We start from the raw sequence: 18,014 nt of genomic DNA, 5'->3' as shown, positions 1-18,014 counted from the left end.
TAGTCTCGCACGGCTTCTCCACCGCGGGTCTGGGAGAAGGAGATGCCTTCTGACCCGCTTCCCTGAGCGGTGGATGGCTTGTCAGAGGGCGTGCAGTCCTGCGGGAGCCCCGGGGGCTGCCCCGTTCCCTGGCTGAGGCTTCAGCCAACACAGGGGGTTGCTCAGGGCCAGGCGTGGGGGGGCCCAGTGAGGTGAGAGGGTGGCCTATAGAAAGAAAAAGGGGCTCAGCCCTCCAGGGGAGGCGCTCACAGCCCTGCCTGGCCCGGCCTCCCGCACCTGTGTGTACGCTCTGGGCACAAGGGGGCCTTGTACAAGGGGATCCCCCATGAGCCGCCCTCCTCCGCCCCTCCAAGCCTTTGCTGAGGCCGTCCCCGCTGCCTCCAGTGCTCTTTCCTGTTTAGCCGACTCCCACTGACCCCTGAAGGCCCTTTCCTCCTCCACGGCCCCTCGCCTGGCCCCCGACAGATTAGGTGTCCCCCTGCTGGGTTGCGGTGGCCCACAGCCGTGTCCCGTGCTCCGTGTGTGGCACCGTCCTCACATCGGACAACACCGTCCCTAGATGGGAACCTCCCAGGGACGGCCTCCCTCAGTACCTGCGTCTCCGTGGCCAGGAGCCCGGCTCCCAGGCCTCCCCACCAGCAGCGCCGCAGGACACCAGAGCCCTGGGAGAGGGGGGGGACAGCACCTTTATTGTCAGAGAATTGCAGACTTCCCGCCCGCCTCTGACTGCCGCACCTCGGCCCCCAGGCAGGGGGAGGTGGCCGGGGCCTGACCACAACCTCCCGGGGAGCACCAAGGACGCTGGGGACAGACGGATCCTGCCCTGAGAGGAGACACCACTCGGGGTGGCACCCAAACCTCCGAGTCAGCGGCTGAGACTGGGTCCTGGCCCAGCAAGAGAGGAGCACCAGGGCCGGTCCGGGTCACAGGGGACCCATGGCCTGAGAGGCCTTGAGGGCTGTGGTCTGAGCTGCTCTGGGATCCCCGGCCCCGGGCGTCTGCTCTGGAGCCTGCCGCCTGGGCCCACGGCCCTGAAGGGGGCAGCGTCTCTCCCGACGGGGCCCGGGACTCGGACAATGTCCTGTCTCTAGGTGGTCAAGGGGACGCGGGACTTGCCGTATGCTGCAGAAATGGCCGACCCTAGAGATTCCCAGAGAGGGCAGAGCTGCCGTCCCAGGAAATACTCCCTCCTCTGGGCTCAGGGGCAGGAGGGCCCTGCTGGGCTGGGTGGGTTGAGCCTGGGAGGCAGCGGTGGGTGGTGCCGGTTTGGTTGGAAGGGCCCTGCACCCCAGGGCCCCTCCCTCACTATCCCCAAGTCCGTGGGAGCGTCCCGGGTTTATTCAGGGTCTCCCTGGCGCTGCCAGACCCTGGAGCAGACCCCAAGCCCAGGGTCGGGGGTTGAGGAAGGAGGCCCAGGACCCTGCCTTCCTTCCCTGCTGGCTGGTCCAGCCCCCTTCCCCTCCAGCCCTGCGCCCACCCTGAGTTTCTCCGTGAAGGCAGGAACCTGGCACGGTCTAGGGTTAAGGAACCGGGAGGCCGGGGTTCAAATCCTGCCCCAGCTGTCCCTGGTCCCGTGGCCTCGGCAGGTTATTTATACTCGCCAGGCCTCCATCCTCCCGTGGAAAGTGGGGATATCAAGCCTACCTCCTAAGGGTTAAATGAGACGGTGCAGGGAAAGCTCCTTGGACAGGCCCAGACTCAGTAAATGATGAGTATTAGGATTATTCTCAGGCCCTGCCCAGCCCACCCAGATCCTGTCTCCTGCAGAAAGTGAGGGTGGGGAGGGCAGGGACCAGCAAAGGGCTCTGCCAAGGGTGCTGGGGCCCTCTGGACCCTGCCTCTGGAGCTGCCATCTGTCCCCAAGTCCCCCCAGGCCCTGGGGGCCAGTGTCCCTCATGATCGTCGGTGTCCGGAGCCCAGGCCCACTTGGGGTGTCTAGGAGCCAGCCGGGCAACACAGGCCTCTGGGCTGGCTCTCTGGCAGGGCTGGGGCTTGTCCTGAAGAGCTGGCCTCTCACTTGCCGCCACCGGCCTGGCCAGCCCTCCTCTGCCCGGGGTCGGGGCCGAGCAGGGCAGCGAGCGCACCGTCAGGCGGGGAGCCACCACGCTTCATCTTCAGGTTGGCTCTCAGGGCAGCATCTTGGCCAGAGCCCCCCTCGGGGGAGGCCAGGGGATCTGGAAGGACAGCAGGAGGGTGGGCTCATGCAGGGCGTCGGGAGCACTCAAAGGCCCCCTTTGCTTCTGGTGCCCAGCCAGCGAGGAAGCCAAGTGCCCAGCGAGGACAGGGCAAGACAGCAGCAGGCTCCCTGGTCACGCGGGCACCCACCCCCTCAGGCATCCGCCCGCTCACCCTGGACCAGGGCTGCCCGGGGCTGGGCTCCAGGCCCTGCAGGGCTGCCGGTCCCCACCTGCCGCAAGGGCCTCCCACCCCATCAGTGAGCACGAGGCTCTGCAGAGCACCGTGGGGCAAGAGGAGGGTGCCTTAACAGAAGAAGAGACCCTAGAGCAGGTCCCGAAGTGGGAGCTGGTGGTCAGCCGGCGGAGGGACTGGCCTGAGCAAAGGCATGGAGGTGGGGGCAGGGTGGGGGGAGGGCCCGGGATGACTAGGTGGTGGCTCCAAGTCGCTGGGCACCAGGCCATGCTGGGCAGGGACTTGGGACTTGAGGTGCCTGGACATCGGTCACGGGCAGTAAGGAGCCACGGAGGGTCCTTGAGCAGGGGAGGCACAGGGTAGGGTCCACCTTGGGTTTGGGGAAGGCCATCTGGCAGCCAAGTGGAGGTGTTGTCGAGGCAGGCAGACCAGAAGGCGGCATGGAATGGGGAGGCGGGGGCAGTGGGGCTTCCCAACTCCACGGCCAGCTGCAGGTCCGGCTGGCCCCAGGCCCTGGTCGCAACTCACCATGGATCCCAATCATGTGCTCCAGGATGAGGACTCTCTCTGCCAGGATCTTCAGGGCCTCCCGCAGCTGCTGTACCCCCTCACCCTAGCGGGGAGGAAGCAGCCAGGGTCAGGGCCGGCCACAGAGACGGGCCACGTCGTCCCCTCCCTCCCCGCTCCTGCCTCCTCCCCCTTTGTCCCCATCCTCTCAGTACAACAGCCGTCCCAGCTTGGATAGCCACGTGCCAGGCCTGGGGTTTGAATTCTTGTTTGCAGACAAGAAAACTGCTGCACAGAGAGGGTAACCAGGGTTCTGTGGCCACACAGCCTGGCTTCACACCCAGACCCGTCCCCCTCACGCCTTGGTTTTTCCTGCTCCGGGGGCTGCCCGGCTGCTTCCCCTGGGCGCCCTTCTTTCCGGAAAATGCCCTGTGAAGGGCAGAGCACCTAGTACGGGTGGGCGTGCTTCACTGGTCTCCTGAGAGCTCTCCAGGTGTGGCCACCCCAGCAAGAGGGAGAGAAGGGAGAGCCGCTGCTCCTGGAACGTCAGCACGAGGGCACCGTGAGGACAGGCCGTTTCTGGGGACCCAGCCTACACACGGGCAGAGGACCCTGGGCACCGAGACCCGTCAGTGAGCTGATTTATTGAGAAGACAGGTGTCAAGGCCAGTGATGGTGAGGGGCTCAGGCCCCACGCTGAAGTCAGTCCCAGAACAGCGCCTCTTGCAGGCGTAACACGACAGCTCTGTCCTGACGTTCAGATCGAACGAGTTTAAAACAACACAAAGGGATGGGGCACCCGGGTGGCTCGACAGTGAAGCGTCCGACTCGATCTCAGAGCAGGTCTTGATCTCGGGGTCGTGAGTTCAAGCCCTGAGTTGGGCTCCATGCTAGGCATGGAGCCAACTTATAAAAAAGCAAAATAAAAAAACGAAAGGAGAGCAAAAAGTGACCTGTAGGTTAAGGAGAGAGGTCTTCCCCCCCCCAGCGAACCAAAGGCCATGAGAAGCCACACTGGTGGCAGTGTCCGGGATGGGGGTCCAGGGCTCCAGCTAAGCCCCATGCCCCTGAGCCACGGGATGCACGCTTACAGAAAGCAAAGGGAGAAGTCCTAAGTACCGTTTCCGTCTTCCCTTTCAAGTCTGCGAATCTCCCTGCGAATCTGTGCCCATGCTTTGTACCTACATCTTCCTCCCGCTGCCTCCTGGGCCCACCACAGATGCTCTGGCTCCAGCCTCCCCCCTCCATCCCAGCCCACCTCCCCAGTTACCCCCAGGCTGGCTCATTAGAGAACCCTAGATGCCCACTCTGCTGGCCGCCCCCCGAGCTCTGACACACCCAGGGGATTCTGGCTCTCAGCCTGCAAGGTCTCCCCCGCCGGCCCCACTGCCCTCACCCCCTTTATCCATCACCCCAGTCTCCAGCACCCCTCCTCCTCCCAGACGGTCATGCCCGTGCTCCATCTGTGTCCCCTCCCGGCCCCATCGTGCCCCGGCCCCTGCCTGCTCCCATTCACTCCCCCACTGTCCCCTCCCACATCCACCAGCCCTCTGTCCACCTGCCCACGTATCCTTCAGTCCACCAGCGCCGTGTCCCTGGGGGCACCGCCGTGCACCAGGCGCCGCGCATGGGGGATTCCTGTCCCTGGAGAGGGACTCCACAGCCTGCAGCCTCCTTGAATAAGGGGTTCCCCCCGGCAGGGTCCCCCCTGTCCTCCGGCCCCGGGCCAGTGCCCCATCTGCACACTATGCTGCAAGTATTATGTCACTCACCGGCGCGGGGACCCCCTTCACCCCCCATGGCCCAGAGCCCTGTGCCCTGTCCCTCCCACCAGGACGCAGCCGAGGGGGCAGGAGGGGAGCACGGCCCCCAAGACCAGTTACCTCTGCAGCAGCTTTGTCCTCCTCTTGCCCCTTCCCGCCAGGCTCGCCCTAGGAAGAAAACTGCGCAGTCAACCACCGGTGTGTGTGTGTGCGGGGTGGGGGTGGGGGGGCGCCTCTCTACCCTCTCCAGCTTCTCGCGCAGGCCATGGGGGGCCGGCAGGGAGTTAGGGCAGGCTGGGCAGGCAGAGCCTGGGGACAGGGGTGCTGGGGCCCAGAGCCTGACAGCTGCACCCATGGGAACTCCTGCCCTGGGGTGAGCAGAGCGGGGGAGCGCCCAAGGCCCCAGGCATCCCTGCTCAGCCCGGCATGGGTTGGGCTTGGGGGCTTCACTGGGCTTCAGGCTTGAAACCCCGCCAGCTCAGGTCTCAGCTCTGCCAGGAATCAAGTCCCCGCTTCTCTCTGCCTCCACCCCTAAAACAAGGCCAGTAATATCGGCCTCACAATAACACCCACGTGACATGCAATGTGACTTGGAGCAAGTTACTTGACCTCTCTGTGCCTCCGTGCTCTCCTCTCTAAAACGGGGTAATGCTGCCTACCTCCTGGGAGTATTCAGATTAAATAAATCAATACTGATAATGAGCTCTGATTGGAGCCTGGTGCCCGAAGTTCGGGGACAGGACTCACCATTGTAACCAGAGAGAAGCCAGGAGGAGGCGTGGTATGAGGCTAACACTCCTGGGTTTAAATCTTGGCTCCATCATTGCCTCACTGTGCAACCTTGGGCAAGTTACTTAACCTCTCTGAGCCTTAGCTGCCAGTTCTCAAAAAAAAAAAAAAAATGGGGAAAATAAAGTCCTGCCTTGCTGGGTCACCACAAAGCTTAAACTCACTATGGATGAAGAGCGCCTCCCCTCCCAGCACACAGGTGCTCAGCAAAGCTCCATCCCTCCTCCCTGGCTCTCTGCCCCTAACTTTAGACGTGGGCACAGAGGAGGTGCCTGCCTCCTTGGCCCTGCAGGCAGGAGTGGAGACTCATAAATTCTTGTTTCCAAGGAGGGAAATTTGAGGCCAGCTGTCTGAGCCCTTACTCCTGGAAGGTTCAGAGGAGGGAGGGGCTCCAAAGGCCACACAGCTTGTTAACCTAGGGGTCTGGGCTCCCCGGAAGAGACCTGAGGACGCTCATCCAACCCTCTACCAGGAGGCTACTTCAGTTCTTGCTCACACTCCCAGTGAGGGGCTCCCCATTTTCCAAGGGCACCCCTTCCCAGCTCGGGCAGCTGGAGTCACAGGCAGGCGGCCCCCTTCTCTGGGCAGGGTAGAATCAGGCCATGTTCGGGGTGGCTGTGGGGCTGAGCTCAGGCCAGGCCGGGACAGACCCCCCACCACCCACCCGGTGCCCTGGGCCTGCACCAGAGCCCACCACCCTGGGAACAGCCCAGCGGCACAGCCCCCCACTTACAGCCGGTCCCGTCACGCCCCGCTCTCCGGCCAGGCCCTGTAGAAAGGCAGACAAAGCAGATGAGTCCTTGCCTGCCCCCCTAATACCTCCGGCTTCCCCTTAGCAGCCCCTGCCCCAGGCCGGGAGGACGATGGCTTGGAGATGGGAAGGCCCCTCCTGGGCCACCCTCCACTGGCTCCTCCCTGAGCCCCGGCGGGGCCCTCAGTCTTCTCAGCTGAGAAATGGGCTGTTGTGGGTGTCACACAGATGGCAAAGCCCGCAGGCCCCCCCGCACGCAGAGGGAGCCCCCCCCAGAGAACAAGTGACAGGGTCCCACTCGAGGCCTCCCGTCTATGTTGATATCCAGCCGGAAGGCTCCCCAGAGCCCAAACCCATGCGTCCAGCTGCCCTCCCATTTCTCCACCTGCCCACAGGGGGGCGCCCCACTCCACCTCCCCCAAGTGGAACCCTGGGTGCCCCCCAAACCCACCGCACTCTGCAGCCACCTCCTAGGGAGATGGCTCCCCGTCCTCCCAGCTGCTCCCACGCACGCCCGGGAGCTAACCTTCCTTTCCCTCTCTTGCCAAATCTGTTCCATGCACCGGACCTGTCACCTCCACTTTCTAAACACGTCCGTTCCCCTGGCCGCTTTCGGCGCCACCACCTGAATGCAGGTCACCTTCTCTCTCCCCGCACGCTTCCGTGGGTCTCCTCCCTGGACTCCCTGCCCCACTGCTCCCCACCTTCCGCTGACGGACCACAGCCACAGCCCGAGGGGCCTCTTAAAGATGTCAATCACATCACGGGGTCTCGCTCCCTGAGACTCAGAGTCCCCTTTCCCTGTGACAGAAACCCACACTCCCACAAGCCTTCTCTCAGAGGGTGCCCCTGGGGTGCCTGGCTCTGGGGGGCCTGGACTCCCCGTTTACCTGGCCTGTCGTACCTGAGTCAGGAACAGATCGGGCCTGAGGGCCTCCTGCCACCTCTGCAGCCCCAGGCCCCCCAGCCCCCAGGCCCTGCCCACCAGCCGGCTCTGGGCCCCTGTGCTCCCGGCCAGAGCTCCTGGCCACCCCTCCCCGCGGCCAGTGTGCCCACCTGCCCCCTCCATGCTGCATCCTCCCGGACGTAAAAATCCCCAGCGGGGACAACAGGGAGCAGAGCAGGAATCAGGGGACACTGGTTCTGAATGAATATAAACTCTACCAGGCTGCACTGTGGCCCCCCGGGCCTGGCTGTACCCTCAGCTCGGGCTGTTGGCACCCTGGCTGTTTGGGGTGTGTGGACTCCTAAGGTCCCAGCACTCACAGAGCCAAGGCCCAGACTCCCATCCCTTGCGGCATGGGGTCACCACTAGGCACCCCCTCCCCGCCCAGCCGAGCCTGAGCTCCAGGGACAGCGGGGCGCTAGGGCTGGGCGGGCCCTAAGGTGGGGGCTGCAGGAAGCCCCACCAGCAGGACACCCACCCCTTCTGCCTCCGGGCTGCCCCTCCCCGGGGTGATTTCTTCCCAGGCCCTGGGCTTCTGCAGCACAAGGCCCTTCCCCTCCCAGCACTTTTTTTCCCTCCTTTTTCCCTCTAACAAGCCACAGGGGAAGCCTTGTACCCCCGCTCAGCAGCAAAGGCGGCCGGAGCCCAGAGAGGCTGTCTCTTCACCCAAGGTCACACAGCTGGAGAAGCAGAGCAAGCTGGGGCTCGGGGCCATGTCGCCAGGCTTTGGGGCGCTCTCTCCCACACAGGCGACTCTCGGGGAGGAGGGCGGCAGGCTGGGGTGGACATTCTGTGACCTGTATGTCCTCCAGAGGCACCTGGCCTCTCTGGGTCCCATTAGCTCATCTCTGAGATGGGAAGCGTGCCAACACGTCCCCGGCATGGGGGCTGGGCAGCCAAGGGCCGCCCCTTCCTCAGCAACTCAAGCTGGGAAGAAGCCTGGCTCTTCTTTCTCGGAAGACAATGCCCCCTCCCCTTTGGGCAAGTCCTTACCTGGGATCCAGGGACACCTGGGGGTCCTGGGGGACCATGTGGTCCAGGGGGACCTGTGGGCAGAGTCACAGATGGTCACCCGGGGCCAGCCCCCTGCCCACCCCATATTGCAACCTGCTCTTCCCTCAGAGCCTCATCTGTGGGGTCGCCCCACACCCCCCCAACCCCCTAGCCAGCCGCTCTCCCAGCAAATCTCTCTCAGGCCTGCCCCTCCTCTGGACCTAGGACCCTACCCCTCCAAGGCCACCCTTCTTGCCTGAGTTACTACAACAGCGTCCTGACCATCCATGCTCCACATGGCCACCCAGAGCCACCTTCCGGTTAGGTCCCTCCCGGGGTTCCTGAAGTCCTCAGCCCGGCCCCCTCCACCCTCATGCCCCCAGCTACTCTCCTGGAAAGCTCCTTGGCTTCTACGCTTCTGCAGATGCTGTTCCTTCCTCCTGGAGCTTCTCCATCCCCTCCCACGGCCCAGCAAATTCTTTCCTACTGGTCTTTCCTCTAGTCTCAGGCTGAGCATCACCTCCTCCAGGAAGCCTTCTGCCACCTACCCCCACCCCTCCTCCAGGCCAGTCCCCGACAGGGACCAGCCTCCACCCATGGCCATGGTGGATTTACAGGTCCATGCCTGGGGGCCAGGGAGCACCCAGAGGGTCGGTCTGAGTCTGGTGGGTGCAGCACAGGGAGCAGTGTTCCTGCTTGAACTTTCCACACTCTTGGGACAGTGAGGCCAGTGCCCATGCTGGGGGAGGGCCTGCAGGAAGTGCCCCGCCCCCAGGTGGGCACAGACCTGGACTCTGTCTAGTTAAATACGCCCTCCCTCCGGTCAGAGTGCATGCCCTCCCCAGATACCCTCGGAGCACCTTCCCTCTCCTCCCTGGGGCACTTGCTCAAATGCCACCTTTTTTAAAAGAGGCCAGGAAACTAGACCCCTGCCCCAAGTAGGGAGGGCTCAGTGACTACGTGAAAGGGTAAATGAGTGATGGGGGGACGGGGCACCCACACACTTGGCAAGCAGGGCTGGCCCCTGCCCCGCACGCCCCTTCCCTCCCGTCCAGTGAGGGTCCCCGGACGGTGGGGGTCAGGCCAGGCCCAGGATCCAGCCCCTTAGAGCCCCAGGGCCATCCCCTGCCCCCAGTGCCCCTGGTTCCTGCCAAAAGGCCCAGGGCATCCTGACTCTCATAGGCACCTGCCCTGCCAGCTCCTGGGGCCAGCCCTGTGCTGACCCCCTGCCTCCCCCTGGGCCTGGGCCTCCACGTACCCCGGCGCAACCCCCACTCGGGCCCACATGGGGGCAGCCCTGAGCTGCTTCATGCGGGCAGCAGGCAGAAACACTTGGGGTTCCTGTGGCCAGTCCCACAAAGGAGCTGCCCCCCAGAAGCAAGGGAACTCGCCCAATCCCTAGCACCCTGCCAAGGCCATGCGCCCCCACCCGGCCCCACGAGGCCCGTTGGCCCAGGCCAAGCCCAGAGGGGGTGCCCAAGCCGGGCCAGGCTGTGCGGCTGCCCTCTGCACTTACCTGGAGGGCCAGGGGGGCCCCGGGGCCCCGGGACGCCGGCCAGCACTGTGTCCACGGCTGCAGAGGCCGGCTGTGAGTCTCCGTCTGTGGGCAGAGCAGAGCTGCCTGTGAGCCGGTGGGGCAGGGCTGGGCTGCTGGACCTGAGCTCCCCCAGGGCCAGGACAGGCACCCCCGACTCCACTGGGCCTCACAGCTGCCCTGGCAAGCAGATGCTCTTCCTCCCACGGAGGCCTGGTCATAGGGTTGGGTCGCATCCCGGGCACCGTGGGGGTTGCGCCGGGGTACGTGGAGGCCCAGGCCCAGGGGGAGGCAGGGGGTCAGCACAGGGCTGGCCCCAGGAGCCGGCAGGGCAGGTGCCTATGAGAGTCAGGATGCCCTGGGCCTTTTGGCAGGAACCAGGGGCACTGGGGGCAGGGGATGGCCCTGGGGCTCATACAATACACAAACTCCTTCCAGAGCATTCTAGGCCCTTCAGAGTCTGGCCCTGCCCTACTCACCTCCCCAGTGCCCCAGGCCAGAACCCTCCTCCACCCCACTCCACTCCACAGGCCCTTTCTTGATGTACCTGACAGGCTCCCGCGGGGCCTCCTCCAGGAGTCCCTCTCTGCCTCTCCTTTTGAGCTGCAGGGCCTTGGGCTGCCACTACAGGGCCCATTACTCAGCCTGGGGCAGGGGTGGGGTCTGTTTGTGGCCCAGCTCCCGCGATTTGGGTCTCTCCAGGGCAAGCCCCATGTGACTTTGTCCTGCCCGGTCCCCAGAGCCTGACCCAGAGAAGCCAGGCCCAGGAAATGCCTGGGATAGGAGTGGCCACGCCTGCCCTTTCCCCCACACCTGGAAGCCTGGACCACAGGCTCACAGCGGGCGGGGCCCCACGGGGGCATCCCCACTCTTCCCAAAGCGCACAGCCGGCCCTCCCTTGGGGACCCCAGGGCCGGGGGGTAAGGAGGGTCCCATCTGAGGAGGGCTCTGAGCACTCCAGATGGTAGGCAGTGCCCGAGGCATCATGCCCAGACCGGGGCAGGCTGGAGCCCGGGGACCGCTCCTTGCGGCCCCGGGGGTGTGCGGCTGAGCCCTGTTTGTCTCTCTGAGTCTTCAGTGAGCTCCCACTTGCTCCGGAAAGCTCTGCTCTCGCCTGAGGGCAGCCCAGGACCCCCATTCTGCTCAAGAATGAGTCCTTCCCAACCTCCAGAGCAACTCCACTGGGGAGTATTAACTGCCCCCACTCTACAGGTGGGGAAACTGAGGCTCAGACGGGGACAGAAGCACCAGCAGGAGGGGGCTAGGGTTTCTCTGACCCAAAGAGGTCCCCATCCCCCACGGTGCCTGGGATGTCACCCAACCCTGTCACCTGCTTCTTAAAACCCTCGCCCGGTTTCCCAGGGCACTTAACCAGATGACACCCCTTTTGCGCCCCCTGCCCCGTTCTCCGGGCCTCCCTGTTCCCGCCCTCCCCACGAGTAGGCAGGTGTTTCTGGGTTCAGAAACACCAGACTGTGGCCCCTGAGGGCAGGAGTCTGTTTTGCTCACTGCTGTATCCCCAGGGACAAAAACTGTGTGCACGACACATAGCACGTGCTCAACCAACACTTGTCCAGTGGCCTAAGGTCAGGGACTTTGCCTTTGTGTCCCTGTCACCGAGTCGGGAAACCGAGGCCGGCCAGACAACAGAGTGACCTGTGGGGGGTCAGGACCCCAGGGGCAGGAGCTGAGCACTGGGACAGGGACCGGCCAGGCTGGGGCCAAGAGCCGGGTTGGGCGGCCAGCGTCAGCCCCCCCAGGGACGCTTCCACCCCACCCAGCAGAGCCTTGCTCCCAGGCCCCGCTCCCTAAGGGTCTGCTTCGCCAGGGTCCGTCCCTCGGGGGACACTCACCGCCCTTGTCCGTCGGTGGCTGCAGGGAGTAGAGGACGCCCTGGGGGCCGTTCGGAGGGAAGCCCGGGCTGCCCGCTGGGCCAGGGGGGCCGGGGGGCCCGGGGCGCCCCGTCTCTCCAGGAAGCCCGCGGGGCCCTGGCGGCCCCAAGAGGCCTGCAGCAGGAGAAGAGGAGTCATGTGAGGGCCGGGCTTGGCAGCTGACACCGCCGGTGGGAAACAGGTCAGTGGTGGCCTCCAGACCAGTCTCCCGGGAGGGCTGTCCTGGGCTGTGAGTGAACATGGCTTTCTCTTCTGGCCTGGGGAGCACCGGGGCCGCTGGGTGGGAGGTGAGGGAGGCAGGGTGGCCCCCTCCAGAGGCCTCAGCTCTGGGGTTGGGGCACTGAGGGTGGAGGCCAGCCTGGGCCGGCCCTATACCTGCCTTCACAGGACCTGTACCTTCCCCGCAAGACCCAGGGAGAGTTGGGGGGCTCTCTGGAGGTGTTGTTTCAATGACTGAGAAGAGTCCCCAGGCCCCAGCCTCCCCACCCCACGCCTGCACCCCCAGCTCCCGGAACCTTCTGTTCTTCCTGCAGGGTCAGCCCAGACCCTTAAGGATTTGGGATAGGGTTGGCAGTGGGGGTGCTGGTGGGAGGAAGTGAGCCTGGGACCCCCAGGACGGCAGTCATTGACCCCAGCAAGATCAGGGGTTACAGGGTGCCTCAGCTGCTCAGATAGGGGGGAAACCCCAGCCCCTTCCCCCAGTGGACAAAGTCAGATCTGGGGGGTCCTTACCAGGAGGCCCTGCTGGGCCCTTCTCTCCTGCCTGGCCCCGGTCACCTTTGGAGCCTGGGGGACCTGCAGGCCCTGGCGGTCCCGTCTGCCCTGGGGGCCCTGGGGAGAGAGTGAGATGAGCCCTGAGCACATTGTGGGCCGAGCTGCCATGGAGGGGCTCCAGGCCTGACCACCTGGGCCATCAGGTCAGACCTGCTCCCAGGAGCAGAGACCTCATTACAGTCTACAAATCATTTTTGTACCTATTAACTCCTACGATCTCAAGAGCTGCTTGTGTTCCCACTTCACAGGTGGGGAAACTGAGGCTCGGGAAGGTGTGGTCCCTTGCTCAAGTGCCCAGAGCCAGGCTGCAGATGAGTTAGGCCCCTCCCTCAGGAGTCCTACTGTCTCCCAGCTCAGGGTTGGGAACAGGGTATGTGGCAAAGACCTCCCCAACGAGGCCTCATCGGAGGCCCCAGGAAGCCCTAAAGCACGCGGGTGCCCAACTCACATGCTCTCAGGGATTTCAGGGCACACCCCGGTGTCACCATTTGTAGGGGTTGTGCCCCACCTGGTGGCCATTTCTTGGAACCGCACTTTGTCTGGTGAGGAGAAAGCGGCCCAGGAGACCCAGCGCCCCTCCCAGCCTCCCCCACAGGGGGTTTGGGGCCTGGGTCTTCTGACAGCAGGGAAGTCCCCCTCCTCCCCAGCTCCAGAAGAAGGATTTGGAAGAAGGCAGGCAGGGGCAGCTGCCTGGATGTGAAACCTTGGGAGGTGGGCCTGGGGACCCAGAATGAGATGCTCCCCCCACGCCTGAGCTCACCCCTCCTCCCACAGCCTCCAGCCCCGTCAGAAGATCCCAGAGTGTCTGCTCCTCCCAAGATTGGCCACCGGACGCTCCCACTGCTGGGGGCCGTGCCCTCTGCCCTCCCTGCTCTGCTTCCTCTCCTGACTGGACAGGCACAGGCGGACGAGGTGAGGAGGAGACGGGGTGTGAGCTCAGAGCGGAGCCTGGGCAGGGGTGCTAAGAAGTTGGGGGCTCAACTTCGAGAGAGGCGAGGGAGGGAGAGCGTCACCCGCACAGGACTCTAGTGGGGCCAAGAATCATCGAGACAATATGCCCCTGGATCAGGGGCTGACCCCAGGGGTCATTTCTCTGGGCCTTGGTTTTCTCCTCTGGAACCCCAAGCGTTACAAACTTACTGGAATGATTAGAAATGATATCTGTGCAGCCGAGGGTGATATGAAAATATTTATCAACTAGCCCAGCAGTTAACCTCACAAGCAGAAAGTTCAGCAAGGACCCCCCAGAAGGTGGTGGGAGGCAGAAAGCTCCCAGTAAAATTGAGCCAGAAGGCTGCGGCTGGGCTGGGGGTCTGAGCGCAGATGCTAAGAGGCAGTGGGGAAGGGCGTGAGGACACGCACCCAACTGTGGGACGACACGGAAGGGCGAGGCCCTATAACGGTCTGGATGGGGTCTGCAGGGGCAGCTGTGGCCCGGCGGCAGCAAATGGTTTCCATGAGGGGCTGAAGCCCCAAAGATCAGAGCTTCTATTTTTCTAAGAGAAGCTTTCTAGAAATCCCGATTTTCATGCGAAACCCTACAGTTTTGAAACGTTAGCTCAGTTTTTCAAAATACCATGTGGGGGCACTCGATCCCAAGGGCCTATGGTGCAGGCCTTCACTCACCCGCTGGGCCCGTGGGCCTTCTCCTTCGGGGCCCTGGGTGGGCGAGCGGGATGGCATCAGGGAGGAAGTCCTCGTTCCAGGGCGGTAGGGTGCTCTGGGGGGCCGGCAGGTCATTGCCCGGGCCTGCGGGCTGCCCTGCTGCTTCCAGCAGAAGAACCTGGGCCGGAGAAGGGCAGAGGGTCAGGACCCCGGGCAGGCCAGAGAGTCCCGTGCACAGGGATGTATGCCCTATGAGACCTGCAGCTGCCCAAAGCCAGGTATGGGCGATCACCGCTCCCCCTGCTGACGTGTTCCCCCCACCCCTGCCCTCCTCCTCGTTCCCATTTCAGGAGAGCCCCCCCCGGACCTGGGGCTTGAGCAGGGGGCCACCGGGACACCTTCAGACTCCCCGTACTCTTCTTCTGGAATGGCCATCCCCATGAGGCGAGCCCTGTGGTCACCACCACCCCCCCACCCCTTCCCTGGCTCTTCCCAAAGGAGGGACTGAAGAGATACCAAAGGGCCTGGCTTGGGGCATGGTTTTTAGTAGGAGCTCTAGGAAAACAAAAGGTGGCCACGCGGGGCCAGCGTGGAAAGCTGCCCTGTCCTCTCCACTTGAGAGAGGTGGGGGTGTCAAAGCCTGGGAAGCCCCAGGGCCTGGGCGGGGACCCTGTCTCCCTAATTCAGGTGAGTGGGAAGCCAGGCCTCAGAGGCCCCAGGCAGTCCCTGCTGTCCCCAAAGAGGTCAGCAGGGGGCGCTGTGCACCAGGGATCTGAGCAAGGCCGCGGTGACGGGGGCAGAGACCCCCAGGAGGCCCACCCAGACGGAGAGGGGTCCCCAGGCCAGTCCAACAGAGCCTGGCTTCCTGCTCTGCCCACCGCGAGCCCCTAGTCTTTGCACCCTGATCTGCCCCAAGGGGAGGAAGTCTGGCGTCTCAGGTTCCCTCCAGTTCTTGGGAGCCAGAAGCCTGCATCTGCTAGATTCCCTGACTCCCCCGCCCCACATCCAGGAGGGCCAGGCCTGTGCATTTGGCCTCCCCCAGGCCCCGGCTGCCTCCCCAAATCCCCCTGCCTGCCCCCTTCCCCCTCCTGGCGCCGCCCCCACAGGAGGGGGTGAGGACTCCATGCAAAGTGAACCTTGAGGAGCCCCACCAAACCACCAGCTTCCCGACACTTCGGGACGCCCTTCTGGGCCTGCCCTGCTCTCCTGGGCCTCAGCAGTCTTGCTCCAGCCACCCTGAACTATACCCCAGGGCCCCTCCTGCCCTGACTCCGCACCCCCTCCAAGCCCTTCCCTTCACTCTGGAGCCGGGACAATCCTGAGACTCCAGTGACCCTTCCCCCCGCACCCCCCCACGGGCAGTCTGTCTGACCCTGCGGACTGAGGGTGTCCCCTCCTGTGTGTGCCCTCAGCCCCTGCACCATCGCTTTGTGTCAACAGCCCGTGCGCCAACTCTCAGGGTCTCCATCTGCAGTGGGCCAGGGGCCCTGGTACCTGCAGCCCCCCCTCGCAAAAGGCCTTGGCTTGCTTCTTTGTGGGGCACCTCCTACACAGACTCCAAGGCCCACAGAGCCCACAGACCTGGGCAGAGCCCCGGCCACAGCCAAGTTCGCATCTGCCCCGGCCAAAGTCCAAGGCCGCCGGGCCTGGCCACGGCCGGCCGACCTCCCGGAGAAACTGATCCCACCCCTGCCGGCATGACCTCATCAGGGCGGGCAGCAGTGGGCGTGGTGGTTCGACCCAAGAAAACCAGACTGTGGCCAGCCTTGGAGGCCAGTGGTCCTGATGACATCACTGCAGCCTGGCTGATTGGCCGGGAGGCCATCCTCCTGCGCCAGAGACCAGCTAACTCAAGGCTTCTGTGACCCTCACACAGGGAACCCCCCTCGGGCTCCCTCCCACGCCATGCGGCTGCGGGGTCCGTGAAGTCAGAGTGTAAACTGAGGGGGAGGGGAGAGAGGAAGTCAGGGAACTTCTGCCTGCTGACCTTCCACCCCACCATCCCCCTACCGCCATCCGACCCTGTCCCAGGAAGAGGGTGGCAGGAGTCCCAGATCAGCTCCTAGGGCTGGGTCCTTTCGGAACTCAGGCACCAGCAGGGAGTGAAGATGGAGCAGACCCTGATGGCTGCCTGGCTCAGGAACCCCCTATTGTGTACCTGTGGATGTGCCCCAGAGGAGGATTCATGATTGGCCAGGTACCTATTTTCCCAGCTCCCTTGCGACTAGGAGGTGGGCAGATAGCCCAGTGCTGGCCAATGAGACACACGAGCCTGTTAGGGTGCTTTGCCATAACCTCTACTTCCTGCTTTTGAACAGGTATAAGGATGTGATGCCTTGAGCTGCAGCAGCCACTTTGTAACCATGAGGCACTAACCAGGAGGACAAAAGCCAACTCACTAAGGAGGTGGAGGGGAAGGCTGTGAAGGGCCTGAGTTCTTAAGCCACCAAACCAACCCCAAGACCACCTACCGCTGGACTCCTTGTCAAACAAACAACAAATGTCCTGAAAGAATAACCTGCCATTGGCTGGGTGTCTGTAACTTAGAGCTGAACCCGTCCCTCCCAGCACACCAAAGCAGCCTTCTTGTCTCAGAGGGCAGGAGCCACAGTTTCCAGGCCTCTGGGTTGCTGCTTTCTTATGCCAGCCCTCAGGTTTCTGACGCCCCATCTGGGGTTCGCCCACCTGGCTCTCACTGGCCTGGCCACAGCCACTGACCCCATTCCATGGTCTCTCTGACCCTGGCAGGCAGGCGCCTGGCCTCAGCAGAGGCTGTCCTGGCAGCTAGGCCAGCTTCCGTCCCCCTCCCTCTCCAGGCCGATGCCTCTGAGGGCCCTGTGACCTGGGCTGATGAAGCACCCAGGGGCTCAGTTTCCCCAGGGGACATGGGCGTGTTCGCAGGCAGGGACACAACTGGCAGGTGACCTGGAGAAGGCACAGGAGCTGAGGCAGGAATCAGCCCACCCCTGACCTGGGGGTGGCAGCCACCTCTCCGCACAGCCCAGACTCTGACCACCTTCCCTTCTCTGCCCCAAAGCTCACCCCCGTATACCCACCCCAAAACAACCCGGTGAGGGGCAGCGAAGTGACTCCTTCCGTCTCCATTTCACAGGGCAGCAGACTAAGGCCCAGGGCTGAACAGGGACCTGGCGGGGCAGAGCCATTGCTGGGCAGGAAGCCTATCACGGGCTCCTCCAACACCTCCTGCTGCCCCCCCCCCGGGTCTGGAGAGGGGTCACGACCCTCACCTCGGAGCCAGGGAGCCAGCCCCCGCCCCCCAGAGCCCTGACTTTTAACACCCCGAGGTACTGGGCCGGGGCCAGGACAGCTGTCGGCTGACACTCCGCCAAACCACGCAGGGCCTCTGGTCTGGAAAATGTCCTTCAGGCCAGCTGGCTTGGGGACCCCTCCTTTTGTTTGAAATCTCGGGTGCCCCAGGGCCCCCCACCCTCCCAGGGCTTCCCCAGCCCCGGCTTGGCCCAGGTGGCAGCATCTCTTCCCTGAAGGTTTCCATGCCCGCCCCGAGGAGGGTACAGGGTCCCCCACCCCCAGCCTGTGCCCAGGGGTCTGGGCTGCTGGGGGACCCTCCCACCTGCAGAAGGCCTCGGGGACAAGGGAGGCCATTCGCCCCCTGGGGCTTCTCATGCCGTGTGCTCTGCACGGGGTTCTCCCACACACCTGTGCCTTCACCTGTAAGATGGGGACGGCAGCCTCGAGTAGATGATGACACAGAGCCTCTCCTCGGTCCGGCACTCCCGTTCCCAAAGCCAGGTCCCACCACCATGTCGCCTGAGGCCCCAGCCGCCCTTGACCCCCGCCGGCACATTGCACAGCTGCGGTGAGAGCTCGGTCCCACTTATGTCTGACTCCAAGGGACAGTCCCCTGCAGTCCCCATCCCACAGGGCAGGTGCCCTCATGGCTGAGCAACTTCAGCAGACACGTGAGGCAGGGCCCTGAGGTGACGGGAGACACAGCCCAGAAGTGTCCCCCACGGAGGGATGGTGGAGACAGCTGGCTTCCTCGACCCTTGGCCTGCTCTGCACTGTCTCTCCAAGGAGCCAGAGGGGACAGACCCCCCGGTGTCCACGA

At 64.1% G+C, this 18,014-nt stretch overlaps 1 protein-coding gene across 4 annotated transcripts in view; it reads right to left on the bottom strand.

The window, feature by feature from the left end:
* Positions 1-668: 668 nt before the first annotated feature.
* The window catches only part of COL26A1 (collagen type XXVI alpha 1 chain), a 139,856-nt gene continuing 122,510 nt past the window's right edge, over positions 669-18,014 (bottom strand). For 2 of the 4 annotated variants that reach the window (XM_081819432.1, XM_081819433.1), the window contains exons 5-13: positions 13,946-14,102; positions 12,278-12,376; positions 11,507-11,659; positions 9,636-9,719; positions 8,120-8,172; positions 6,163-6,198; positions 4,761-4,808; positions 2,899-2,983; positions 669-2,174 (exon numbers count right to left, since the gene is read on the bottom strand). In XM_081819432.1, the coding sequence (XP_081675558.1) occupies positions 2,014-2,174; positions 2,899-2,983; positions 4,761-4,808; positions 6,163-6,198; positions 8,120-8,172; positions 9,636-9,719; positions 11,507-11,659; positions 12,278-12,376; positions 13,946-14,102 (876 nt within the window). In that variant the 3' untranslated portion in view covers positions 669-2,013. Of the gene's footprint in view, positions 2,175-2,898; positions 2,984-4,759; positions 4,809-6,162; positions 8,173-9,635; positions 9,720-11,506; positions 11,660-12,277; positions 12,377-13,945; positions 14,103-18,014 lie in introns of those variants that run through there. The other 2 variants (XR_014145229.1, XR_014145228.1) reach the window with 2 other exon arrangements.

This window comes from Leptonychotes weddellii, chromosome 5 (genome assembly GCF_054177405.1).
Source record: "Leptonychotes weddellii isolate Sample4059 chromosome 5, ASM5417740v2, whole genome shotgun sequence".
Taxonomy (NCBI): Eukaryota; Metazoa; Chordata; class Mammalia; order Carnivora; family Phocidae; genus Leptonychotes; species Leptonychotes weddellii.
This window is presented reverse-complemented; position numbering and strand designations above follow the sequence as displayed.